The 27,488-nt window shown below is 41.9% G+C and overlaps 1 protein-coding gene across 2 annotated transcripts in view; it reads left to right on the forward strand.

The window, feature by feature from the left end:
• MCF2L2 (MCF.2 cell line derived transforming sequence-like 2) overlaps window positions 1–27,488 on the forward strand; it is a 269,445-nt gene that overhangs the window by 20,576 nt on the left and 221,381 nt on the right. For both annotated transcript variants that reach the window (XR_008374913.1, XM_053565128.1), the window contains exons 2-3: window positions 8,865–8,948; window positions 22,351–22,465. Coding sequence is in view for 1 of the 2 variants with exons in the window: in XM_053565128.1 (XP_053421103.1) it covers window positions 8,865–8,948; window positions 22,351–22,465 (199 nt within the window). In the remaining variant the exon portion in view is untranslated. The remainder of the gene's footprint in view (window positions 1–8,864; window positions 8,949–22,350; window positions 22,466–27,488) is intronic.

The raw sequence follows: 27,488 nt of genomic DNA on the forward strand, positions 1-27,488 counted from the left end.
TGCTGACCTCAAAATCCTCATCGAAGAAAATGTTAGGTCAAATGTTCAGTTTACTATTATGTAGGCCTCAGTTTCGAGACTATTTTGCATGCATATAGATGATTATTTTTATTGAACATTTAGAGAAGCAAACCAGTGGACAACCCCTCTACACATAGAAAAAATATTTCTGGGCGGCACCTGTGGCTCAAGGAGTAGGGCGCTGGTCCCATATGCCGGAGGTGGCGGGTTCAAACCCAGCCCCGGCCAAAAAACCACAAAAAAAAAAAAAAAAGAAAAAATATTTTTTTCTGAGGGTGCATTTTTCATAAGCATCAGGAAAGGACCAAAAATAGACCAGGACATTAGGATTCAGAGGGTGCTTGCTTCTAGTTTGAATCATCAGCATCAAGACAGCTTGTCAGAAATGCAGAATCTCTGGCCCTCTGCCAGGCCTACTGAATCAGAATCAGGTGATTAGTATACACACTGTCATTTGAGAAGTTCTGCTCTGGGAGAGTATTTATTAAAATGCAGGTCTAGCACTTTGAAATTCAGTGCTGAAACAGAAGAGCCTTTCTGGAGGGATTAGGCATTTTCACAGATTTTCTTAACTTCCAGGACTATGATTGATTTTTTTTTTTTTTTAATTTCAGGTTAATACAAGAGTACACATGATTAGGTTACATTGTGCCTTTCTTAGGTAAAGTTCAAGTCGGAGTTGAGCCCTCCACACAGGGCATGTGCTGTGTGCCCTTACATTGTGCACCTTGGGTGAGAGCTTGTCAAAGCCTCTCCATCCTCCCCTCTCCCCTTTCCCTCCTCCTCCCTGCCCCCACTTGAATTTAAACATATTTTTCTTTCATGAGGGCATGTAGTTATTTATGTAGAGCTTTTGTATTAGTATTGAATACATTGGATACTTGCTTTTCCATTCTTGTGGTACTTTGCTAAGAAGAATGGACTTCAACTTCATCCAGGTAAATACAAAAGATGTAAAGTCTCTGTCTTTTTATGGCTGAATAGTATTCCAGGGTATACTCATACCACAGTTTATTAATCCATTCATGTGTTGATGAGCATTTGGGTTGATTCCACATCTTGGCAATTGTGAATTGAGCTGTAATAAACATTCTAGTGCAACATAACTGGTTTTTATTCAGAACTACCCAGGTGATGGAGCTGGTTTTGTACCAGAGTTACGGAAGGCTTCAGTAGAGGCCAGCATGAGAGTTCAAGACCAGCCTGAGCAAAAGCGAGACCGTATCTCTACTAAAAATAGAAAAACTGAGGCAAGAGGATCGCTTGAGCCCAAGAGTTGGAGGTTGCTGTGAGCTATGACTTGATGGCACTCTACCCAGGGTGTCAGCTTGAGACTCTGTCTCAAAAAAAAAAAAAATGTATTTTACATGTTCATATATATCACATATGTATCTTAGTTATATCTTTTTTTTTTAGAGATATAGTCTTACTTTGTCACCCTCGGTAGAGTGTTGTGGTGTCACAGCTCACAGCAACCTCCAGCTCTTGGTCTTAGGTGATTCTCTTGCCTCAGCCTCCCAAGTAGCTGGGACTACAAGTGCCCACCACAACGCCCAGCGATTTTTTGTTGTAGTTTGGCTGGGCCAGGTTCGAACTCACCACTCTCGGTATATGGGGCTGTATCTTTTAATGTATTCTATGTCCTACCTTGACAAACATACAACAACAAAATGATTATATATATATATATATATACATACATATATATGCACACATATATAAAGGTATGTTTTTAAGACAGAAAAGTCAGAAAATATCAAAAATCACTAAATTGAGGAATTATATGTGTCTGAGTGTTATTGATAGTCAAGTGATATGGGAATAAGTGATATATGCATAATCCATAAGTCATTAGTTATTCCACTAAACATTTTTTTTTTTGTAGAGACAGAGTCTCATTTTATTGCCCTTGGTAGAGTGCCATGACGTCACACAGCTCACAGCAACCTCCAACTCCTGGGCTTAGGTGATTCTCTTGCCTCAGCCTCCCGAGTAGCTGGGACTACAGGTGCCCACCACAACACCCGACTATTTTTTTGTTGCAGTTCAGCTGGGGCCAGATTCGAACCTGCCACCCTGGGTATATGGGGCCGGTGCCCTACTCACTGAGCCATAGGTGCCGCCTGGCATTTTTTTCTTGTTAGCAAAATCAATTTGTTGTTATAGAGATTTTCGTATCATTCGAACTCTGTTGAGAGAAGTGATCTAAAGTAAATGTGACTTAAGTAAAATATAAATGTGTTTAGTGAGTACAAAAAAAATTGAGTACGTCTGCATCATGAATTATAAGAAAAAGAAAAGTGAGAGCATTCATGCGTGGTTCTATTGGACAGGATACTTCATTATGTAAGAATCTACATCATTCATGCCATGTGGGAGGAAGGATTTGGCAGGTTAATTAATTTGTCTTTTCTCTCGCCTAAGCCCTTCCACAGCTCACGTCCTTGCAGTCTGAAGCAGTGTGCGTTCCTGGCGTCAGCTGTGCCGCAGCTCAGAAACCATCCTAGCATTTGGATGCAGTCGCCTTTTCTTTTCAGGACATAGACTAGGAGATGTGGTATATTCCTTAGGCCTGCTCAGTGTTAAGAGCAGATATCCAGGCCTACCATGTGGCCCTGTCACTGAGCTCTGTGTAAACAGTGACTGAGGCACCTTAGGACACATATCCATGGGCGGGAGAGTGTCAGATGGGGAGTCCACAAAAGGAAGGCTTGGGGCAGGAGTCACAAGGATGGTTTTGGGTGAGGTGTGAGGTGTATGTGAAATATTCCATATCTTGATGTCTTTGATGGTTGCATCAGTGTATATGTCAAAATCCATCAAGCTGTAAGCTTAAGATTGTACCTTCTACTGCATGTAAATTGTACTTCAATAAAGTGCTTTTGGTGTAAGAAATAAAGGCTACCAGAGCATACTTTTCTGTATATGAATTAAAAGGTTCCATCACTGTAACACAGCTATTTCATATATTCTTTTCTCATATGCCCACACAAGTACTCAAACCAATCTTGTGTTTTCTTTCATCTTTCTTTTTTTAACCTGGCTGTAATGTCACCATACATATGATTTTTATGTTCTTGATATTGTGCCTTAAATCTTTCTCTGTGGACATGGACTTCATAAGTATATAACGAATACTCCTATTTTCTCTCTTATAAAAAATATTTCAGTCTACATTGTTTGTTTGTTTGTTTTTTTGGCTGGGGCTGGGTTTGAACCTGCCACCTCCGGCATATGGGGCCAGCGCCCTACTCCTTGAGCCACAGGCGCTGCCCCAGTCTACATTGTTATATACAGTTTTTATTTTATTATGTTCTTGTTATACATTTTCAGATACATGATGAATGGGTAAAAGATTATGAAGATTTTGAAGATTATGAAGATTTTGCTTCAAAATCTTAATCTCTGTACTGTACTGATTAAGGTGTTGATCTTTAGGCTCGGCATCTGTGCTCAGTGGTTAGGGCACCAGACACATACACCCCGGCTGGTGGGTTCAAACCTGGCCTAGGCCTGCCACACAACAATGACAACTGCAACGAAAAATAGCCAGGCATTGTGGCGGGCACCTGTAGTCCCAGATACTTGGGAGGCTGAGGCAAATGAATCACTTAAGCCCAAGAGCTAGAGGTTGCTGTGAGCAGTAACGTCACAGCATTCTATTGAGGGTGACATAGTAAGATTCTGTCTCAAAAAAAAAAAAAAAAGATGTTGGGCTTTGGTTGTGCGATGTGGCCCATACCCTCTGGTGGGCTGAGGTGGGTGGATTGCTTGAGCTCAGGAGTTCAAGACCAACCTAAGCAAGACACAATCTCTACTAAAAGTAGTAAAACTAGCTGTGCATTATTGGCAGGCACCCGCAGTCCCAACTACTGAGAAGGCTGAGGCAAGAGGATCTGTTGAACCCAAGGAATTTTTTTTTCTTTTTTGGAGACAGAGTCTCACTTTGAGTGCCTTGGTTGAGTGCTGTAGTGTCATAGCTCACAGTAAATTCAAACTCCTGGGCTCAAGTGATTCTGTTGCCTCACCTCCCACGTAGCTGGGACTACACGTGGCTGCCACAAAGTCAAACTATTTTTAAGATGGGGTGTTGGTCTAGCTCAGGTTGGTCTCAAACTCTTGAGCTCAGGCAATTCACCTACCTCGGCCTCCCAGCATACTAGTATTACAGGCGTGAGTTGAAATTACAGTCCCCCGGCCTGTTGAGACCGAGGGTTTGAGGTTCTGTGAGCTGAGATGACACCATGACACTCCACTGTCTCAAAAACAAATGAACAAACAAAAAAAAGATGTTGGGCTTTGGAGTTCAGAGTGAGCTGGGTTCAAGCTTTGGATAAACTACTTCAAATCTAGCTAATATCACCCTTAGAATTGTTTTAAGGGTGAGAATTGAAATTAGTTGAAGTAATATATATAAAGTGTTCGGTATAGAATCTACCACCTAACCGCTCAGTGATCACTGGATAAAATATCACGAAACTACTTTCTAAAAGGACATTGCTTGCTTCCCTGAGATTATATAGAAGATTTAGTTTTTCAATTTACCTTCAGAATTGTGTGTTAGAATCTCATTTATTTTATGGATGAAACAAGATATTCTATGTTGTTTTAATTACATTAGTTGATTTTAAAAATCTTTTAAATTCTTCCTTAAAGAATATGCTTTTCAAATGCCTTTAATCCATTGTTAGTTATGGACCAGACTATCTCAGGAAAGTCATCGTTACAGGGCAGGCTAAGCACCTCTACAGCTCAGGGGCCAGTAAGGAAGGAAATGTGTGCGTGTGTTGTTTCTGACTTGGCTGGTAAGACAGGGATGGGAAATACATTATGCCCCTACAAGTGGCTTTTGGTACCAATCCAGCAACTGGTGTCTCTGAGTCTCTGATCTACAGAGGCTTCCTCAATAGTCAATTTTGGGCTGGAGGTGGGGTCAGTGCAGGCTGGTCAAGGTTCGTTTGAGGACTAGGGCACATTCTTTTTCTGTCATTATCTAACTAATTAAACCAGTTAATGTGCAAAGTGCATGCTAAATGCCCAGCTGACAGCTGGTGCTCTAGTTATGTTACTAACAGAGAGGTGTGTTGCAGTCAGAGTGGAGATCTTGTTAGCCACAATTGAAAACCCTAGTGTTGAAATCTAGTTTGGCCGGCTGGTGAGATTCCCTTCTACTTTTTCCGTCCACCTGATTCTCTGGGCAAGGGCATAATGTCACCAGGTCTGCCAGACTTGGGCTGCTGTTCTTCCCTGGTCCAGGCCATGTATTGCTTTCCCTTAACTATTTACTTATTTATTTATAAATAATTCTTTTTGTTCTCAGCTCATACTTGAGTCTTTTAAATCACACTGCAACAGAAATTTCCAAACAGCAAGAGTGAGGGGCTAAGAGCTGCACTATCCTTTCTGCCTTCCCAGTTGCAGCTCTCAGCATCTCGGTGTTGTCAGCACGGCTTTCCTGCCCTCTGCTGTAAGGAGGGTGGTGTTCAGTGTTGGTAAAAGTCCGGCTGCATGCTGCTGTCTCTGACTCGATAACACAGGGGTGTGTCGAGCTGCCTATGACTGAATCCCCACAGGCATGCTAGGCTATTATTCCCTCACTTAGGAGGGTGGAGGCTATGAAAGGCCTTTGTGGTCCAGGGTAAAATACAATCACGCTTTTTGTACCTATCAGGGGATGTATGAGAGATAAGATTTTCCCTAGTCATTTGTGACTTGGCCTTGGACAGAACTTCAGTTATCACTTCCCATTCCCTTATGTGGGTTACAAAGAAAAGAGTTTCTCCCTAATCTGTACACACCAAAAAGAGCCAGGAGCAAGCGGGAGGGCTCCCCGCAGCACAGTGAGTCCGGGGCGATGTGCAACAGGCACCATGCCTTGGTGGCTCATCACTGGTTATGCTCATCTGCTCCTGGAGAAGGAAAATCACATCACAGGTGAGAACAGAGACTTGGAGTGTACGTGCCCTGATTGCCCAACCAGTAGGTGGCAGAAAGGAGCTTTGCATGCGAGGCTGTCTGGATCTGAAGCAGGGCCCTTCCCACTGCAGCTGGAGTCCTGTCCCTGCAGGACCAAGAGCTCCTGACTTCCTCCCTTTGCAAGGCAGCAGGGCCAGCCTTTGTGTCTCAAATGTGCCTCGTCTGGAGCAGAACTGGGCATGCCCCTATTCCAACAGCCCCCCACGTCTGTGGCATCCTGAAAAGCTGGGCGTATCTGCAGTCATCTCCAGGCCCTGACTCAGACACTAAGTCTGAGAAACCCTGGTGATTTGTCACAGCTGGCCAGGTCAGATCATGTGGCACCTTTGTTAGGAAGACTTTAAAGATAACCATGTTGCTCCCCTGCTGGGGGCCAGGCAAACTCAGCACAACCTGAGTCAAAGGCAAAACAGCTCGTTTCTACTCTTAGAAAATCAAGTCATAGATTTTAGTCCTGTTTATTTGGTGGCCACACAAGGCTGATGACAACGGTCTTTGTCAGAGGGCTGGGCTCCCTCAGGTTTCCATGATGGGAGACACTTCTCAGGCAAAGTAGGAGCCTCTGCTGCTCAAGGTCAAGGGTCAGGGAACTCCACCTCTCACAGCTGAGATTTGCCCTCTCAGAGACAGGTGATCCAAGGCTGACCCAGGCTCTGTACTTGTTCTGTTGTGTCACCACAGGCAAGTTCAGAATCTCTCCAGATCTCCATTTCATGGTTTAAAAAGTGAGATGGGGCAGGGGATGGTTGGCTTTAGTTCATTTCTATTGTCCCTTTCAGATCTTACCTCTTCAAGATGTTTAATTTAAAGCATACCTTAAACATTGAGTTCTAAAAACAATAAATTGCACCTTATGATTTTGTTTTCCTCTGGGTTCATCTCCTTTTAAATATGCTGAAGCTCTATTTTATTTATTTATTTTTTGAAGCTCTATTTTTGAGAGCTCTACTTTCTTAGACCACTGGGAGACTGTATCTGAAAAAAACCTTCAATTATACAACTTATGTTTTTGCTGAAATTCTTTGTTATTTTATATTTGTATTTTATGTTTTATTATGGAAAATTTGAAGTATAATAAAAGAATTACATAATGAACCCCCATGGACTCATCAACCAGCTTCAGCAATTATCCATGCTTTGTCAATCATGTTTGATCACCCCTCTGCCCCTAAGGGAAGTGCAGTGTTGCAGTATTTTAAAGCAAATCTCAGACTTCATATTTACGGTTAAATGTTTCAATTTGTGTTTCTAAAGGAAAAGCCCCCCCCCTTTTTGTAAAATATAACTTCAATGCCATTTTATACCCACCCGAATGAACAGTGAAGCAGGAGTTCTTTGAATTTCTAGTGAATTCAGGGTAGGAGGGATATTGAGATGCTGGAGCTGTGGATATAATCCCTTTCCTCTGGAAAAAATGGTAGAATTCACTGATCAGGGTCTTGGAGCTTGAGCTGGCCTTTGGCCCACCCCTTGCAAGACTTTCAAAATGTGAATATAGGAAAGGCCTGCCTGTCCAGAGCAATGTGTATATCTAGCATACTGAGCACCTACTGTGTACATTTTTGCATATATCATCTCCTTTAACTATCACACCAAAGCTGAGAATAGACTCTGGAAGGAGCTTCCCAAGTGTCACGTCCTGACTGGTCAACATTAGAATATCATGATGTGACCACGACCCCATGCTGTATAGGAAATTCCCATTTAGCGTGCAGAACATAGGCTATTTGGTTTGTGCCTTAATCTAACCACATGTTTAACTCCCATGGAAACAATAACCAGGTGGTTCTTTAAGATTCTCTGGGAAATGGTTAAATGAGGATAATATCTTAGTCAGAGAGCATGAAAATGCCTTCTTCTCCCTAGCCCAGGCTAAGGGATTCTACAAAGTCTTCCCCTTTCTCTCTGATCCCCTTTCCTTCAATGGATATAAATACCAATTATAGGGCTTGTGGTCACTTCTTAGGGTTAGAGGACCTTTGTAGATTTGTGCTAGTAAAGTTTGAATTTGGGGCTTGGAAACTTGTACCTTTTTATTCGGTAAGAAGCAAAGTGGAGAGGTGCCCCCTTAAATGAGTTTGACAGCGGGAAGGGGCCCCTTAAAGTATTCTGGAAGGGGGGAAGAGGGCATGGAGTTAGTGGGAGGCAAAAAGAAAGTGAAGGAGAAGGGGAAACAAAACTTAGAGAACCCTCATCAATCCCAGATTGATTTTATTACCATGGTGAGAGGAGCTCTGCTAACTTACCTCGTTTGTGTTGAAAATACCCTTCAGAGGGCGGTGCCTGTGGCTCAGTGGGTAGGGCGCCGGCCCCATATACTGAGGGTGGTGGGTTCAAACCCAGCCCTGGCCAAACTGCAAAAAAAAAATAGCTGGGCTTTGTAGTGGGCACCTGTAGTCCCAGCTACTCGGGAGGCTAAGGCAAGAGAATCGCGTAAGCCCAGGAGTTGGAGGTTGCTATGAGCAGTGTGACACCACAGCACTCTACCAAGGGTGTCAAAGTGAGACTCTGTCTCTACAAAAAAAAATAAAAAATAAATAAAGAAAATGTCCTGCAGACTCAAGGGAGCTAACAAATACTTGCCTTGGTAATGACACCATCCAGGAGCTTTACTGTGAAGCTATTGAAGCTTCGACTTCAGGGTCCCTTCCTTGCACTGGTTCCTCCCCAAACCAGTGTACCTGTGCTCAAACTTCACAGACCCAAATATAGCCCGAAATCGCAGGGACTGAGCTGGGCCCACAACTGCCAGTGCCCACGAGTAGGGAAGTCCCAGATTTCCCTACTAGTCAACACTGCCCCGTTCCTTTTCAATTTCTTTGTGTGATGTATAAGTATCTAACCTACTTTGTATTTCATTTGTGCAGATGAAATTATGCAGCAGGAAGTCAGGCCCTTGGTGGCGGTGGATATAATAGAACAACTTCACAGGCGATTTGCCATTCTTTCAGGTAAGGGGTAAATTCATTTACATTTGTGAATTTTGATGGGAGAGGGGCCTGCTGGGATGGCCCTGCCTCTTGAACCTTGAGAAATATTACACTCCAGTCCCACTCACCCCATAAGCCTCAGCCCCACCCAGGACTAGCACAGCCCGAGGACTCTCCTGCCAGAGGAGGGCAGGGTCTCACTTGCTTCTGCAGTTGACTGCAAAATGGACTTTCCCCTGGGAGTGCATTTCTTTCAGATTGTAAAGAACGGGGCTAAAACGACTTTGAGGATGGGAAAAGAAATATGTACTGACATCAGCTACCCTATGACGTTGTTCCAATATTCTTGTTGGTTGTTCTGAAAAGATTCAGCCTGAGAGACTCTTGGTTGTAAGAGTTCATGAGTATTGCTGAGTTATTTGTTTGCTGAGAGATTTGTCTTTTATTCTTAGCTCTTTTAAGGAGGACTCCATCAAGCATTTGGGAATAAAAAGATGCTTCTATCAATAAAAGGCTAGAAACATTTTGAGCCTAGGCACAGCCTTGAAAAGCTGTTGTGACTTGAATACTTTTCTTTCTTATTCACTTAGCTAAGTGTGACAGGACTTTAATTACTAAAAGTGGAGGCACATGCAACCCTACATTGTAGTTAGGAAGCATGGAATTTGGAAGCATGGAATAGTAATATTAAATGTCCTTGGTATAGATTACAGAGGAATAAGGTGCCAAGTTATTTTCTTCAGCTTTTATGTCTGTTCTGAAAAATCAACAAAGCCATCTCAGTTATATCACAGACAGAATATGCAGTTATTAAGGATTTTACTTTATAGCATGAGATGTAAAAAGTCACTTTTCTTCCCTTTCTGTAAACAATATTTACTCTGCTCTAGACTTCTCATCCCACTGACACAATCTCAGTGATTCCTGGAATACCACTCCAGATCTCTGCTCTGGACTTCTCATCCCACTGACACGATCTCAGTGATTGATTACTAGAATACCTCTCAACATCACGGCATTGTGTCCTGGTGGGCACACCTTACACAAACCAGAACTTCTGGGGAAATTGTCTGATCTTTTCTCCATATCTGTCCCATCTCATACTAAAAGTTCTATAAATGCAGGGTCCTCATTTTTCTTCTTTCTGCCTGTATTGCTAGTGTTTAGATCAGAGTTGGAACATGAAAGGTGTTTGGTACAAAGATCTGAGCCTCACAGTCTGTCCTCGCATGAGTGGGTGGGAACCACAGTTTTGGTCCAGGGGAAGAAGCCAACCAGCCCCGGAAGGTGCAGTCCCGTAGCCTCCTACAGTGAGGACAAAAGGCAGGGTGGAGTTTGTCCTCTGCTCTGCATTCCTGGAAATGGCTGCTGTGACCCTACCCAGAAGGTGCCACAGCCAAGGTGTGTCAAGGTCTGGAATGGATGATAGGATGAGATGGGATGGATTCTTATCCTTAAACCAAAGCTCTAATGCCTCAATATGTGATTTTGGCATATATAGTCACACAATGGCTCATCTTGGGAAGCCAGTGACTGATTAATTTATACATTTAATACCTAAATGTGTCTCTGTTGAGTATTATTGGGGCATCACCTCTTAATGACTTAGAGGCAATATAGGAAACACATAAACTGGTACCAGACAGCTTTAGATGGGGGCTTGGATTCTGTACCTACTAGTAGGATCACCTTGGGCAACTTCTCTAAGTCACAGTTTCCTTTTTTGTATAATAAGTCGTCATAATTTTGAGGATTAAATGACAGAATGCATAAAAATTAATATCACAACTGCTAACTGTCTGTTTGCTTGATCTTCCTTTTTTTTATTTATTTTTAATTTTTTTAATTTTTTTTTTATTGTTGGGGATTCATTGAGGGTACAATAAGCCAGGTTACACTGATTGCAATTGTTAGGTAAAGTCCCTCTTGCAATCATGTCTTGCCCCCATAAAGTGTGACACACACCAAGGCCCTACCCCCCTACCTCCGTCCCTCTTTCTGCTTCCCCCCCATAACCTTAATTGTCATTAATTGTCCTCATACCAAAATTGAGTACATAGGATTCATGCTTCTCCATTCTTGTGATGCTTTACTAAGAATAATGTCTTCCACTTCCATCCAGGTTAATACAAAGGATGTAAAGTCTCCATTTTTTTTAATGGCTGAATAGTATTCCATGGTATACATATACCACAGCTTGTTAATCCATTCCTGGGTTGGTGGGCATTTATGCTGTTTCCACATTTTGTTGATTGTAAATTGAGCTGCAATAAACAGTCTAGTACAAGTGTCCTTATGATAAAAGGATTTTTTTCCTTCTGGGTAGACGCCCAGTAATGGGATTGCAGGATCAAATGGGAGGTCTAGCTTGAGTGCTTTGAGGTTTCTCCATACTTCCTTCCAGAAAGGTTGTACTAGTTTGCAGTCCCACCAGCAGTGTAAAAGTGTTCCTTTCTCTCCACATCCACGCCAGCATCTACAGTTTTGAGATTTTGTGATGTGGGCCATTCTCACTGGGGTTAGATGATATCTCAGGGTTGTTTTGATTTGCATTTCTCTAATATACAGAGATGATGAACATTTTTTCATGTGTTCGTTAGCCATTTGTCTGTCATCTTTAGAGAAAGTTCTATTCATGTCTCTTGCCCATTGATATATGGGATTGTTGGCTTTTTTCATGTGGATTAATTTGATAGATCCTAGTAATCAAGCTTTTGTCTGATTGAAAATATGCAAATATCCTTTCCCATTGTGTAGGTTGTCTCTTTGCTTTGGTTATTGTCTCCTTAGCTGTACAGAAGCTTTTCAGTTTAATGAAGTCCCATTTGTTTATTTTTGTTGTTGTTGCAATTGCCATGGCAGTCTTCTTCATGAAGTCTTTCCCCAGGCCAATATCTTCCAGTGTTTTTCCTATGCTTTCTTGGAGGATTTTTATTGTTTCATGCCTTAAATTTAAGTCCTTTATCCATCTTGAATCAATTTTTGTGAGTGGGGAAAGGTGTGGGTCCAGTTTCAGTCTTTTACATGTAGACATCCACTTCTCACAACACCATTTATTGAATAGGGAGTCTTTCCCCCAAGGTATGTTCTTGTTTGATATATCGAAGATTAGGTGGTTGTAAGATGTTAGTTTCATTTCTTGGTGTTCAATTCGATTCCAAGTGTCTATGTCTCTGTTTTTGTGCCAGTACCATGCTGTCTTGACCACTATGGCTTTGTAGTACAGACTAAAATCTGGTATGCTGATGCCCCCGGCTTTATTTTTGTTACAAAGAACTGCCTTAGCTATACGGGTTTTTTTCCGGTTCCATACAAAACGCAGAATCATTTTTTCCAAATCTTGAAAGTACGATGTTGGCATTGTGATAGGAATGGCATTGAATAGGTAGATTGCTTTGGGAAGTATAGACATTTTAACAATGTTGATTCTTCCCATCCATGAGCATGGTATGTTCTTCCATTTGTTAATATCCTCTGCTATTTCCTTTCTGAGGATTTCATAGTTTTCTTTATAGAGGTCCTTCACCTCCTTCGTTAGGTATATTCCTAGGTATTTCATTTTCTTTGAGACTATGGTGAAGGGAGTTGTGTCCTTAATTAGCTTCTCATCTTGACTGTTATTGGTGTACACAAAGGCTACTGACTTGTGGACATTGATTTTATATCCTGAAACATTACTGTACTTTTTGATGACTTCTAGGAGTCTTGTGGTTGAGTCTGTGGGGTTCTCTAAGTATAAGATCATGTCATCAGCAAAGAGGGAGAGTTTGACCTCCTCTGCTCCCATTTGGATTCCCTTTATTTCCTTGTCTTGCCTAATTGTATTGGCTAGAACTTCCAGTACTACGTTGAATAGTAAAGGTGACAGAGGACAACCTTGTCTGGTTCCAGTTCTAAGAGGAAAAGCTTTGAGTTTTACTCCATTCAGTAAAATATTGGCTGTGGGTTTGTCATAGATAGCTTCAATCAGTTTTAGAAATGTGCCACCTATGCCTATACTCTTCAGTGTTCTAATTAGAAAAGGATGCTGGATTTTATCAAATGCTTTTTCTGCATCTATTGAGAGGATCATGTGATCTTTATTTTTGCCTCTGTTAATATTGTGGATAACGTTTATAGACTTGCGTATGTTAAACCAGCCTTGCATCCCTGGGATGAAGCCTACTTGATCATGATGAATGACTTTTTTGATGATAAGCTGTAATCTATTGGCTAGGATTTTGTTGAGAATTTTTGCATCTATATTCATGAGTGAGATTGGTCTCAAATTCTCCTTTTAGTTTGGGTCTTTTCCTGGTTTTGGTATCAGGATGATGTTTGCTTCATAGAATGTGTTGGGGAAAATTCCTTCTTCCTCAATTTTTTGGAATAATTTCTGCAATACAGGAATAAGCTCTTCCTTGAAGGTTTGATAGAATTCTGGAGTGAAGCCATCTGGACCAGGGCATTTTTTGGTTGGAAGCTTTTTTATTGTTTCTTTGATCTCAGTGCTTGAAATTGGTCTGTTCAGGAGCTCTATTTCTTCCTGGCTGAGTGTAGGGAGAGGGTGTGATTCCAAATATTGATCCATTTCCTTCACATTGTCAAATTTCTGGGCATAGAGTTTCTGGTAGTATTCAGAGATGATCTCTTGTATCTCTGTGGGATCAGTTGTTATTTCCCCTTTATCATTCCTGATTGAGGTTACTAGAGATTTTACTTTTCTATTCCTCATTAGTCTGGCCAATGGTTTATCTATTTTATTTATTTTTTCAAAAAACCAACTCCTTGTTTCATTAATTTTCTGAATGATTCTTTTGTTTTCAATTTCATTGATCTCTGATTTGATTTTGGATATTTGTTTTCTTCTACTGAGTTTAGGCTTAGGTTGTTCTTCTTTTTTAATTCCATAAGATCTCTTGTGAGATTGTTGATGTGCTCTCTTTCTGTTTTTCAAATGTAGGCATATAAAGTGATGAATTTTCCTCTCAAAACTGCTTTTGCAGTATCCCACAGGTTTTGGTAGCTTGTGTCTTCATTGTTGTTATGCTCAAGGAAGTTAATGATTTCCTGTTTTATTTATTCCTGCACCCATCTGTTATTCAACAGAAGATTGTTTAATTTCCATGCCTTTGGGTGGGGTCGAGCATTTTTGTTAGAGTTGAGTTCCACCTTTAGTGCCTTATGGTCTGAGAAGATACAAGGTAAAATTTCACAGGCGGTGCCTGTGGCTCAGTGAGTAGGGCACCGGCCCCATATGCCGAGGGTGGCGGGTTCAGGCCCAGCCCCGGCCAAACTGCAACAACAAAAAAATAGCCGGGCGCTGTGGCAGGCGCCTGTAGTCCCAGCTACTCGGGAGGCTGAGGCAAGAGAATCGCGAAAGCCCAGGCGTTGGAGGTTGCTGTGAGCTGTGTGAGGCCACGGCACTCTACTGAGGGCCATAAAGTGAGACTCTGTCTCTACAAAAAAAGAAAAAAAAAGGTAAAATTTCAATTCTTTTGATTCTGTTGATATTTGTTTTGTGTCCCAGGATATGATCAGTTTTCGAGAATGTTCCATGGGGTGATGAGAAGAATGTATATTCTTTATCTTTGGGGTGGAGTGTTTTCTATATGCGTCTATCAAGCACAGTTGTTCTAGGGTCTCATTTAAATCTCTTATATCTTTGTTTAATTTCTGTTTAGAGGATCTGTCCAGCTCTGTAAGAGGAGTGTTAAAGTCCCCTGTTATGATGGTATTCTCAGATATCATATTGCTCAGACTGAGTAAGGTCTGTTTCAAGAATCTGGGAGCATTTAAATTGGGTGTATAAATATTTAGAATTGAAACGTCTTCTTGTTGTATTTTTCCCTTGACCAATATAAAGTGACCATCTTTGTCTTTTTTGACTTTAGTTGCTTTAAATACACATGTATCTGAAAATAAGATTGCAACTCCTCTTTTCTTCTGAATTCCATTTGCCTGAAAATTTGTCTTCCAACCCTTGACTCGGAGCTTTAATTTGTCTTTTGAAGCCAGGTGTATTTCTTGCAGACAGCAAATGGATGGCTTGTGTTTTTTAATCCAGTCAGCCAATCTATGTCTCTTCAGTGGGGAATTCAAGCCATTAACATTCATTGAGATAATTGATAAGTGTGGTAGTATTCTATTCATCTTATTTGGTGAGAGTCGATTGCTTAGTTTTATCTTTTGCATCAGTGTGGAGGTTAGGTTCTGTCCTTTAATTTCTGAGTTCTTACTTTGCTGCTGATCCATTGTGGTGGTCAGTGTGTAGAACAGGTTGAAGTATTTCCTGTAGAGCTGGTCTTGTTGTGGCGAATTTCGTCAATGTTTGTATATCCGTAAATGATTTGATTTCTCCATCAATTTTTAAGATTAGCTTAGCAGGGTACAGAATTCTGGGCTGGAAATTGTTCTGTTTAAGTAGATTAAAGGTAGATGACCATTGCCTTCTTGCTTGGAAAGTTTCATTAGAGAAGTCTGCGGTCACTCTGATGGATTTGCCCCTGTAGGTCAACTGGCGCTTACTCCTGGCAGCTTGCAGAATCTTTTCTTTTGTCTTGACTTTGGACAGGTTCATCACAATGTGTCTTGGAGAAGCTCGGTTAGAGTTGAGGTGACCTGGGGTCCGATAGCCCTCTGAAAGCAGTGTGTCAGAATCTTTGGTGATATTTGAGAAATTTTCTTTTCTAATATTCTCTAGTATGGCTTCCATTCCTCTGGGGCATTCTTCTTCCCCTTCTGGAATTCCTATAACTCGTATGTTGGAACGCTTCATAAAGTCCCATAATTCTGACAGTGAACGTTCTGCTTTCTCTCTCTTCTTTTCTGCCTCTTTTACTATCTGAGTTATCTCAAGAACTTTGTCTTCTACCTCTGAAATTCTTTCTTCTGCATGGTCTAACCTGTTGCTGATACTTTCCATTGCATCTTTAAGTTCCCTAATTGACTGTTTCAGTTCCTTCAGCTCTGCTATATCCTTTTTCTATTCTTCATATCGTTCATCTCTTATTTGATTGTGCTTTTGGATTTCCTTTTGGTTATTTTCCACTTTATTAGCAGTTTCCTTCATTGTTTCCATCATTTCTTTCATTGTTTTCATCATGTATTCTAAATTCCCTTTCTGTCATTCCTAACATTTCTGTATAGGTGGAATCCTCTGCAGTAGCTACCTCATGGTCCCTTGGCGGGGTTGTTCTGGACTGGTTCTTCATGTTGCCAGGAGTTTTCTGCTGATTCTTCCTCATGAGTGATTTCTTTTATCTGTTTCCTTGCCCTAATTTTCCTTTCACTTCCTCTTGCTCTTTAAGTTCTCGTGCCTGTGGACTAAGGGTTACAGGACCAGAAGGGTGAGAAGGTTGAAGAGCAAAAAAGGGATGAAAGAAAGGAGGACCGAGTGATAAGAAAAGAAAAGAAAAATAGAGAAAGGAGGGGGGTGGGTAAAAGGAATATTGACAAAAAGAAGAGAGGCACAGAAAGAGGGAGACAGAGCAATATAGGTGTACGGTAGGGTACTTTGACACAACCTTAAAAAAACCCCACCTTCTGGGGGTGCCCAGTTGGGTGGTTCCCTCGAGGTCAGCAGCTCTTTGCTAACCTGATCAGACACGGTACCCCACCTCTACCAATTAGAGAGGAAAGACAAAAATGCTATAAATCAAACCAAAACAAGCAAACAGAAAACTTTACGGGATAAAATTGGGTGAGAAATCAAATAATAGCGGTAGAAACACTAGCAAAAATGAAGTTCTAGTTATTGAAAAAGGCAGCAATGGGAAATTATAATTAAACTAGAAAAATTGAGAAAGAAAAAGGATCTGTATGGAAAAGGTTGAAATTAAAAACAAAACAACATCAATAACATCAAAATAAACAAAAAAAAAACAACCAAACCAAAAAAACCAAAAAACAAAAAACAAAAAAACACAACCAAAAACCAAGCAGTATGTATATGTTATTGAATATTGTCTGGGCAACACGTGGTCTTCTGGGGTATGAGATGTTAATCACAGTTCTGATATGACTGGAGGCTGTTGATTTCTCAAACCCCAGCAGGTAGACACCCTAAATCTCTCTTCAGCCCACATAAAAGGCACTTTGAACTTGTAAACTTGCTGAGCAGAAGCTTTCCCAGGAAAGTGCTTGTCGCTGGAATCACTGCCGAAGTGGCTATCCACTTACCCAGTGTGCCAAAACTGGTCTCACTCTGCCCCTGAGGGTTAGGGCTGCAAGGTGGCTCAGACCCCACCCTTAGGCTACTCGGTCACTGGGTTACCAGCTCCCACCTGATTCTAGCTCTGCGACCCTGAGGGCGGAGCTTGCTGGGGCAGATCGTTCACAATGGCTCCCTGTGGCCCACAGCCAAACACTATTAGCTCCGTCTGGCTCAGCGGCTCAGACTGGGGCCCTAGACAATGGCCAAAGTTCTCCACATTCCCGCTCAGGCTCTCCCCAAGGCAGTTCAACTGAGTGCCAAGTCCAAAGACACCAAAACAGTTCACAGGTAAGGCCTTTCTGGTTTGCAGTCTTGCTGCTACTGAACTTACAGCTGCGGGCGGGTTTAGACGGATTGAACACACATGATCACTTGCCGTTTTTCCACTGTTTTAGTCCTCCTCTTGGGGTCCAGAAGTCTCTCGCTGACTCCCTGTATCCTCACAGGGGCGATGATAGGCAGATCCCACCAGCCAGAGATGCCTGGAGTCCTATCTCCCCAGACTCATGGTGCCCAGATGCAAGGAAGCTGTTACTCTGCCGCCATCTTGCTCCGCCTCCTGCTTGATCTTTCTTATATTCCCATGAAAACTTTTATTTGGGGTTCTATTTACAAAAATATTTTTCAGTTAGCTATAGTTTTTACAAAGAGCCAAAGTCATGCTCACAGTGAATGTGGTAATAATTCACCACGTCACTGTATGGAGGGTGACAAAATGAGCATGATGCCAGGATTGCCCACTCGGCCCTGCTTTTATGATATAGATCTTGATACAGAAACAGAATAAGTTAAAGGCTTGTTCTAAGTGAAAAGACTCTCAGGGCCTGATTAAGGCTCCCGAAACACAAACTACTACTTGCCTTTTTGCTGTATTTGGAGAAGAAAGTGAATTTGAAATATGTCTCTTATGCAATGTTGGAGAAACAGATAAATAGGCCAAAGATTTCTTCTTTCTGCAAGTTGACTTGTTTGCTGCATGGTATGGCGTTCAGCAAAAAGACCTCCACTAAGTCTGGAAGAAACTAATTTATTTTCTGTTGCTGCAGAGTTTACATTATTTCTACTGCTTATGCTTTAGAATGTTTATTTTATGGGGACTAAGGGATTAAAAGAGTGTGAACTAGAAGGTAACATTTTCCACTATGGAATTTTCTACTTTCTCTTTGAAATGAAAATAAACATGTATCTAGAAAACAACAACAAAAATGCTCAGTGGCCACTTATGCCTACTGATTGCATTGAGCAATGCAGGTGAAAGAAATGGTTCTCAAATATGTTGGGTTGAATATCTCCTTTTTATAACAAATTGTTTATGTCGGCCTCTACTATACTGAAATGAAATTTATAGCTATGAGGTCACTGCAAAGTTTTGAGACAGACTGTGGTATGATCCCTTATTTCACTTTTAGAAACACAGTCAACAGCATCCTTTCTGATTCCCCCAAGCGATCCCTTGCTTCAGCCTCCTGAGTAGCTGAGACTACAGGCACTGGCCATGACACCCAGCTAGGTTTTGTATTTTTAGTAGACAGGGTCATCACTCTTGCTCAGCCTGGTCTTAAACTCCTGAGCTCAGGCAATCTACTCTCCTTGGCCTCCCAGAGTGCTAGGATTATAGGTGTGAGCCACTCCTCCTGGCTGGATTTTACGTTTCTTGAATTTTGTCTCTCTCAGAACTTTTTATTTTTTGGCTGGGGCGGGATTTGAACCCGCCATCTTCAGTGTATGGAGGGCGCCCTACTCCTTTGAGCCATAAGCGCCACCCTCTCTCAAAACTTTTGTCATGACTTGTACTAACCCGTACTGTAATCTCTAACTGTTGAAATAAATAGACTCCAAAGTGTATAGTGGCTAAATACAATAGAGATGTTGTTCTTACTCATGTGTTCCTGGTAAGCAAACTTTTCTTCAAGAAATGAAGGCTTCTTCGCTTCACTTCAATAAAGGGTCTTATTACTGTTATCCATTTTGGAGCCTTCCTCTTATCTGCATCCAGAGAGCAGGCAGGGGAAGAGAGAATGGAAGGAGCACAGTGCTTCTTAAAGTTCTCAGCATATACCACATCTCATTGACTTCATGCCAGCCAATACCCAGGGTCGGGCAGGGATAACCTTTTGTACCCCGAGCACTTATTGGTGTTTTCTGCACCAAATCTAGTTCTCATTCACTTGATGAAAAGGTAAAAAAATCACACAAGAAGAAGTAAGGTTTATTTTATTTAAGTTACCATTTTGCTTAGTACCATATAGTTCGACTTTGGTTTTTTATTAACTCCCTTGAATGAGACTTTGCAGCGATCATCCTTTCTTCTTCTTGCAGTACCCCACGTATCCCACCAGGTGGCACTAAATGCCTTGTTGTGAGTTGTCAATAGTTTGCGTCAGCGCCGCTTTGCTTCCCTGATGTTTCTGCCTCTTAAAAGTACTAACCGCAGGTGGGTGCCGGCGGTTAACTTGGGGTCCTCTCTGGTGTTCCGTATCGACAGTAACCAAGATAGAAGGAAATTTCACTTACTTTTGCCACTTAGGTGGGAATAACTTTAGTAAACTGTATAAAATTAAATGGGATAATGACATCCTAATGAATATGTGTTTTGGTTCCTGGAAATGTTCTAGAAATTTCTTGAGCAAATGTTGGTCATACATGAGTACAATGTTATAAAGCACCTAAATTTAGCCTTACTAGAGAGACAAAATTCTCTTAATTCGTAGTTTCTCTGAAACGTCCCATAGTTGTGAAACTGCCAAGAGGAAGATTATTAGGTGAGAGCTAATACATCCTCATCAGTCACCATAATATCCTTGCCACAGCCTGACAAGCTAATCTAGTCAGTGGGTATCTTTCTGGAAATTTAAAATAAACATACCAGATTAATAAAGGGGAATTTCTTGCAGAGGATGACCAACTATCCAAATCTCAAACCATTTCATCACATGGGGGTTGATCTTTGACAGCCTAAGACCCATGTGAACAACACTTGCAGGAGACTCATGCAGACAAACCCCAATGCTAACATATTCTTTACATGACACAAATGTTCATGTTTTCTTGTTAGCACATTCTTTCCCTTGAAACAAATTTACATGGAAAGTCAGATTGTAAACAGAAGGCATTTATCAGCATGGAGTCAGCACAGAAGGGGTGGCTGGATGATCTTACTGATGTTGTCAGATAGACTGGCAACACATACCGAACCCTCATGGTGGGTGCGGATGCCCTGCTTAGGACTGCACTGCCCGTTTCTGCTTCTCTGAGTCTCTCTTTATGTAGTTTCTCCACTAAACACACATCCTCACTAATCATACATTAACCCTCACCCCATGCTGATACGTCTTTCTTAGACCTAAATACATGCAATCATTTGTAGCTGGCTTTGACTTGTATGCCATTGAAGGAAAGCCACTTTAAAAATAGTATTGGCTCCTCTTAAAGTGGTTTTCCTTCCAGGGCACAATCTGGTAGCTGCAAGAACTTCTTTCTACTCACATAGCATTGACTCAGGCAGAGGTTCCCACACTTTCCCAATTCTCAGTTCTTCAATATTTCAGTTATTGTTCATCACACCATGAGACAAAAGAAATGACTGTCTGTTAAAATAGAGTAAGAAGCATGTATGTCCTAATAGCTGTTTGAAAAAATAGACTTGGCATGGTGGCTCATACCTGTAATCCTAGCACTCTGGAAGGCCAAGGCAGGTGGATTGCTTGAGCTCACGAGTTTGAGACCAGCCTGAGCAAGAGTGAGACCCCATCTCTACTAAAAGTAGAAAAACTAGCTGGGCATTGTGCTGGGCATCTGCAGTCCCAGCTACTTGGGAGACTGAAGCTAGAGGATCACTTGAGCCTAAGAGTTTGAGGTTGTGATGCCATGGTACTCTACCCAGGGTGACAGAATGAGACTCTGTCTGAAAAAAGAAAAGAAAAGAATACGCATAAACTAAGACTTTTTTTCTTATACTTAACCACAATTATCACAATCTTAGAATCAGGCTAGATATCACCACCCTTATTTCTTGTTCCACATTGATTTTCAAAGTGTATTTGCTTTTTACCCCAGTAACCACAAAACCCCAGTTTTACAAGATGCAGTGCCATCAAAAGGAACATAATGTGATTTAATGTTAAAATTATGAACCACCTCAAGCCAGTAGTTTGCATGGTATCTGTGAAATGTCAACTGTAACTGTATTTCATTCAAAAATTTTAAATATTAATGGCATTCCTGTGATTTCACTGCGGTTCCCTGGGTACCTCCACATAGTTTGGCAACTGTGAGACTACAACTTAGTCATATGGCTACATGTAGCTGGAAGGAGACTGGGAGATCTAATCTATTTAATCTGGTGGCCTCTACCTTAATGAATTAAATATTAATTTTTATATCCAAGGTGATGTCGTCTATTCCTATTTATAAATTCTTGAAGGGAAACTGATTATTACCTCCTTGTAATAATAATTATAATAGTGAATGGCATTTATTAAGCAGTTATATGTAATAAGTACGCTGTTAAAGTGCTTTCCATCTGTGTCATCAGTTAACTCCCACAATTGCTTTTGAGGAAGGTACAAGTATTATTCTTATTTTATATATACATTTTATATTATATATATAAATATATTCTATAAAATATATATAAATATATACTTATTTTATATATAATATATTTTTTATGTATTCTTATTATATATATTACATATATATATAAAATGGGAGGAAATATGTATTTGTATATGAGGATAATCCTACTCAGGTTAAGTGTCTTGGCCAAAATCATATAGCAATTAAGTAGCAAAGCAGAATTTGAACTAGGTTGTCTGATTTTTAAGGTTAACTCTCTCAACCACAACATGATGTTTTCTTTAATATTTACCCACTACAAAACTGAAAAGTGATGTTACATATTTGTGTTGGCATTGCTTACTATTCTACCCATGCTAAATAACTAAGTCAATATTAGCTTTTATACAGTAACTATCTTCAAAGGATCTACAAATTGAATTCTTACAGTGTTGCTGATCAAACATGAAGGAGAAAGGGAGTCTTGTCTGAAAAAGTTCATTGTTAACTGCTCCCAAATTCTAGTCTGAGATAATACAGATAGAAAAGAACATTTTAACCCCAAATAAATTGAAAAGCAAGGCAAAATCTGTTCCAGCTCCTGACTCTGTCTTAGGGGTGTGACATAACAACATTTTGCAAACATCATGACGCACCCCCTTTTTTTTGCAGGTGGCCGAGGGGAGGATGGTGCCCCCATCATCACTTTTCCAGAGTTTGAGGGGTTCAAACACGTCCCAGAGGAAGACTTCCTGAACGTCATGACCTACTTGACTAGCGTCCCCAGGTGAGCCCAGACAGCACTGCGCAGCCTTCCCAGTCACCCACTTTAGGCCACATTTCCTACATGGCGCAGATGGGTTGAGATGGAATCTTCCGTGAGCACATACACCTGGTATGTAACTCGGACAGTTTCCCTCCTCCATCAGTCCCGAATGAGGGCTGTAGACAGAGACTGGGAAACATGATAAACAAGTGTCAGTTTGCCTGTGTCCCGCACAGCAGGGCCTTCAAAGCTCACTGACAGCTGTGCTGCTGGTCCCTTGCTCCTCACTCTGGCTCATTCTTGCTTCCTGGTCATCTGGGACACATGGCTGTTTGCTGTGTCAGGAATAATTTATTTTTCCTAAATAAGGAAATTAGGGGCAGATTTTATAATTGTCAGAGTCAAATAGAGAGAGTAAGGCACAAAGTAAGGAAACTCGCAAGACCAGGGATAAGAACCGTGCTTGTCGCCATGCTGTGACAGAAAGGCACCTCACTAACCCAGGCCCTGTGGGCTTCCTCCACCCTGTCCAGCCCAGGCTTCATATCTTTATGCTGCCCAGCTACAAATCCAGGTCTCTGAGGGACAGAGCTGGCAATGGGTCCAAACCCTGCTTCTTAGATGTGCAGTGTCCTCTGTTGCACGGCAGCGTTGCCTCCCCCATGGCCAGTACTGCTAACTACGCCGTCCTTCCCTTAACTGCGGGGTGTTTAAGAATTTACAGTGCAACAACAACAACAAAAAAAAGAATTTACACTGCAGCAAGGTACATGTTCTTTGCTTGCTTACCATCTGCCTCATAGGAGTATGATTCAGAGACAAACAACAGCTTTGTGATTGAAAAGCCACCTGCCCTCGGATCCCACCTGTCCCCCTCTGCAGATTAGCAGGTTGATTGCTTTCACCAAGCCTACATGAGAAGCGTTTTATTTTGTTTCTTCTTTGACCTGCCTTCTTCAGAAAACGCTGTGGATTTGTTGTTAGTGCAGTTCTTCAAAGTTCAGTCCTTAAATTATATTTCATTAATTACACCCATCTTCTTTCACACCCCGCATCTGACATGCATTAATACATCCAGGGAATCCTTTGTTGTTGTGAGGGAGACGCTGCACCCTGTCTGGGCTTTGTTCCCCCGGCTGTCTGCAGGACCTCCTCTCCCCACCCTTCTAGACCTGACCCCTCCACATTCATCAGCTATAGCCCTTCTCTTGTCTCTTCCAGGAAACCTTCCCTGACCCCAGTTCTGTTCTCACAGAATCTTTTCTTTGCTTTCACAGAACCTTGACCTGCCCTCTTGTATAACACCATAGTATATGGAAATTATTTCTGCCTCTGAGCTCTGTCTGAGCTTCTCAAGAGTAGGAATCAATGCTTTTCTTTTTGTTTTTTTCCTCCCTCCCTTTCTCCCCCTTTCCTCCTTCCCTCCCTCCCACTCTCCCTACCTCGTTTCCTCTCTTTCTCTTTTCCTTTCTTTCTTTTTCTCTTCTTCTTCTTTTTTTTTTTTTAAAAATACATATCTCCAACCTTAGCACAGTGCCCAATACATGGTCAGTCAGTTCCTAAACCTAATGTTGGTAGAGTTTCCAGTTTTGATAACAATTCATTCTAAACAAACAGTATTTGCTGTACAGTGATGAAGGGGTTAAAATGTTCTGTTCTGGCATATTGATTATTTAAGTTAAAGGCACTTGAAAAACAGCAGATGCAAGAAGATCACTTTGACTTCTGTGCGGTTTCTTTAGAACAGAAAACAAAATTCCCATGTGAAAGGCACCCTCCCTGTACTAAAAGGAAAGGTAACCTAATCTTAGCAGAGGATAAGCCAGAGGATAGTGTATAGACCTGGTTTGAACAGCTCTTATCTTATCTTTTAAGCCTCCCTCATAACTTGCCCTATATTCAGTTTACCATTCTTTGTTCAATCTAATACATAGATAACTGACTCCAACTGCTTCTTTGGGTCTTCATTTCTTTATGAGGGCTCTTGGGCCACATAAAACTTCCGTAACTGTGTTTTGGCTTTTCTCCTGCCAATCTATGTTATGTCAGTTTAATTCTTGGACCCAGAGGGGCCCTAAGTAAGAACGGAGGTGGAGTTCTCCCTCCCCTACAGTGAGAAGGTGGATGATGACAGAGGGCCCCCCCTCCACTCCCCACTTCTGCATTTACCTCCCTGGGTTTTAGGAAATGGAGATTAGACTCCCCGTTTGACCCAAAGGCACTTCATGACAATGACCCATCAGTTTATCAACTGCTTCTTTCATGGAAACAGCGAGGAAGAAGGTGAACAGGGAGGTAGATGGTGGGGGAAAGGGCCTCTCTCATTTTCTTTATATTGTTTTAAGCTCCCTGTCTAATTTTATTAATCCCCAAGGATGCTGTCAAATGCTAAATTAAATGGGTGATTTTCCTCTGGTATTTGCAACCTTTCCTGAGTCCCACTTGAGGACAGCACATTGAGGGCCATCTAAACCAGCGTAGAGAGAAGCAGGGAGGTTATAACCCCTGTCTCGCATATGTAGAAGGGGGAGAGGGGGCTGTCTCAGTGGCCTTTTTTTGCTCTGCTTTATGTTCCTTGTATATTTTCTTGTAAATTAGGAAGCGTTTTCCTTTCCTAGAATGCTGTTTGCCTCTTGAGAAAGCCGTCTGACCAGTCCTTCCCCTTTGTTCTTCCTGCTCTGCTCACACCTACTGGCTGCCCCACCCTTTGTTCCTTTCAACGTAAGAGACAAAGGGTAAGAAGGCCTGAAAGGAGAATTTGATGTGACCCTTGACTCCTAGTTTCCATCTCCAGTTCCAAAGAACAAAAACACCCTCGTTTGTTTTATGACTCCTATTTATCAGGATTTACATATTTCTGAATGTTACGTGTCCGTGTCAGGGACTAGAGTCCTTCCCAGGTTGCAGAATGTTTTATAGGCAGTTGGGCGAGGGCTTATGGCACAGAACAAGAAAGAATTGGTGCAACAGAATAGAAAAAAAATGGTAGGTTACTCAGGGTAGGGAAAGGATAGCTCTGTGCCTGACATTAACAAGTGAGTCCTCTAGTGGCCGGGTTGGGGGAGTACAGAGAGGCTTCCCAGGCCAAGTCCCACCAGACCTCTGCCCAGAGCGTGCAGGGTGCTGGGTGAGGACCGTAAAACTGCAAGACGGGTCCTCAAACTGGGAACACTTAGCATGTAACTCTGGTCACGGTGTCTTGTGAAATGTGTGAGTAAAGGGCTGTCGGAGCTCAGAAGACAGAAAGTCACTTCAGACACAAAAACAGGGCAAGTATCAGGAATGAAATTGTCCTGCAGGATGGTATGATTCCCCATTCCAGAAGGGGCATTCCAGACAGAACAGGGTGGTTCTAAGAGCTCTGGACACAGCCTCAACCTGGACTGAAATCCAGATGCTGTCGCTCACTAGCTGTGAGATAGGGGAAATACACTGGCTTCTCTTTCTATTTAATGTGGGGTTGGAAGTTTTAAAAAGAGCACGTTTGGGGAATCATAGACCATTCAAGTTGACCAGAACAGAAGGAGGCTCCTTTTCAGATAGTAGTGAGAAATGCTTCCAGCCCTCAGGGAAAGACAGGTGGGAAGAGACAGGAAAGGCTTTGCTGCCAAGTTAAGGAGTGTAGGCGGGAGGAGCAGGAGGAGCGGGGAGGTAGTGAGGAGGAGAGTGGGGGGCAGGTTGGCCTGGTGGTGGAGTGAGGGATGGGTCGGAGGGAGCAGGAAGACCAATGAGGGGCTTCCACACTGGGACAGGTGTAGAGTGAAGAGGGCTGAGGGCACAGCAGCTGGCTAGCAAGGGTGGCCAGGTGGTCAGGCACTGGCAGAGGGTAGCTAATGAAAGCATTTGGCTTTAGGAGTCTTATGATCACATCTCTTCCACTATTAGATGCGTGGGATTCAGGACTCATTTTGGTTTTGATGGTCTCACTTTGTTTCATTTTGCTACTTTTCTGGCTCTTCCTTACCAAAGTCATGCTAGCACAGTGGTTCTTAACCTTGGCCACATATGAAGATTGCCTAGGGAGTTTTTAAAACTCCCAATGCCCAGACCATAATTCAGACTAATTAGACCAGGATTTCCTGGGGTGAAACCTGTACTTCAGTGGTGTTTGAAGTTCCCTGTGTGATTCTCAAGTGCAACCAGGGCTGAGAATCACTAAGTAAGGAGTGGGCAGGGAGAAGCTGTTTTGAAACTGAATGGAACAGTCTTGGCGCCTGTAGCTCAGTGGCTAGGGTGCTGGCCGTATACACTGGGTCTGGCGGGTTTGAACCCAGCCCAGGCCCACCAAACAATAATGACAGCTGCAACAACAAAAATAGCCAGGCTTTGTGGTGGGCGCCTGTAGTCCCAGCTACTTAGGAGGCTGAGGCAAGAGAATCGCTTAAGCCCAAGAGTTAGAGGTTGCTGTGAGCTGTGACACCACCATGGCACTCTGTCAAGGGTGAGATAGTGAGACTCTGTCTCAAAAAAAAAAAAAAAAATGAAAGAAAGAAAAGAAAAGAAACTGAATGGAACAGATTTGAGAGGTGTGAGGGCAAATGACTAGAATCACATTTAGATTTTGGGTAAAGTGAGGTAGTGGGGAATGGGGGAAGTCGAGAGAATGAGGGAGGGCAGCTGACCTCACGTCTTTTACTTTTGCTCTCACAGTTCCGTATTTCTTCTCTTGAAATGCAATATATACAATAAAATTCAGTTTCCTGAGCCTCTTGACCCTGAGATTTCTTTGTGAATTATTTGTAGTGCTGTATGTAAGGAGCTATGAATTATGAACCTTCCCGCATGATCCCATGGTACTAAAATAAATAAGTATAAAGCCACGTACACACACACACAAGTACATATCATTACCACATCACCATTATGTTTTCAAAACAACTGAGGGTGGATTTTAGCCTATCAGGTGCCATTTGCTATGTAAATTATAGTAATAATTTTCATAATCCAGCTTTATAGCAGAATAAATTCAAAGGATTACTTTCTCAGATATTGTACTTATGCAAGATATTGCCATTTATAGTGGTGCGCATGTGTAGTCCCAGCT

This window comes from Nycticebus coucang, chromosome 16 (assembly GCF_027406575.1).
Source record: "Nycticebus coucang isolate mNycCou1 chromosome 16, mNycCou1.pri, whole genome shotgun sequence".
Classification (NCBI taxonomy): Eukaryota; Metazoa; Chordata; class Mammalia; order Primates; family Lorisidae; genus Nycticebus; species Nycticebus coucang.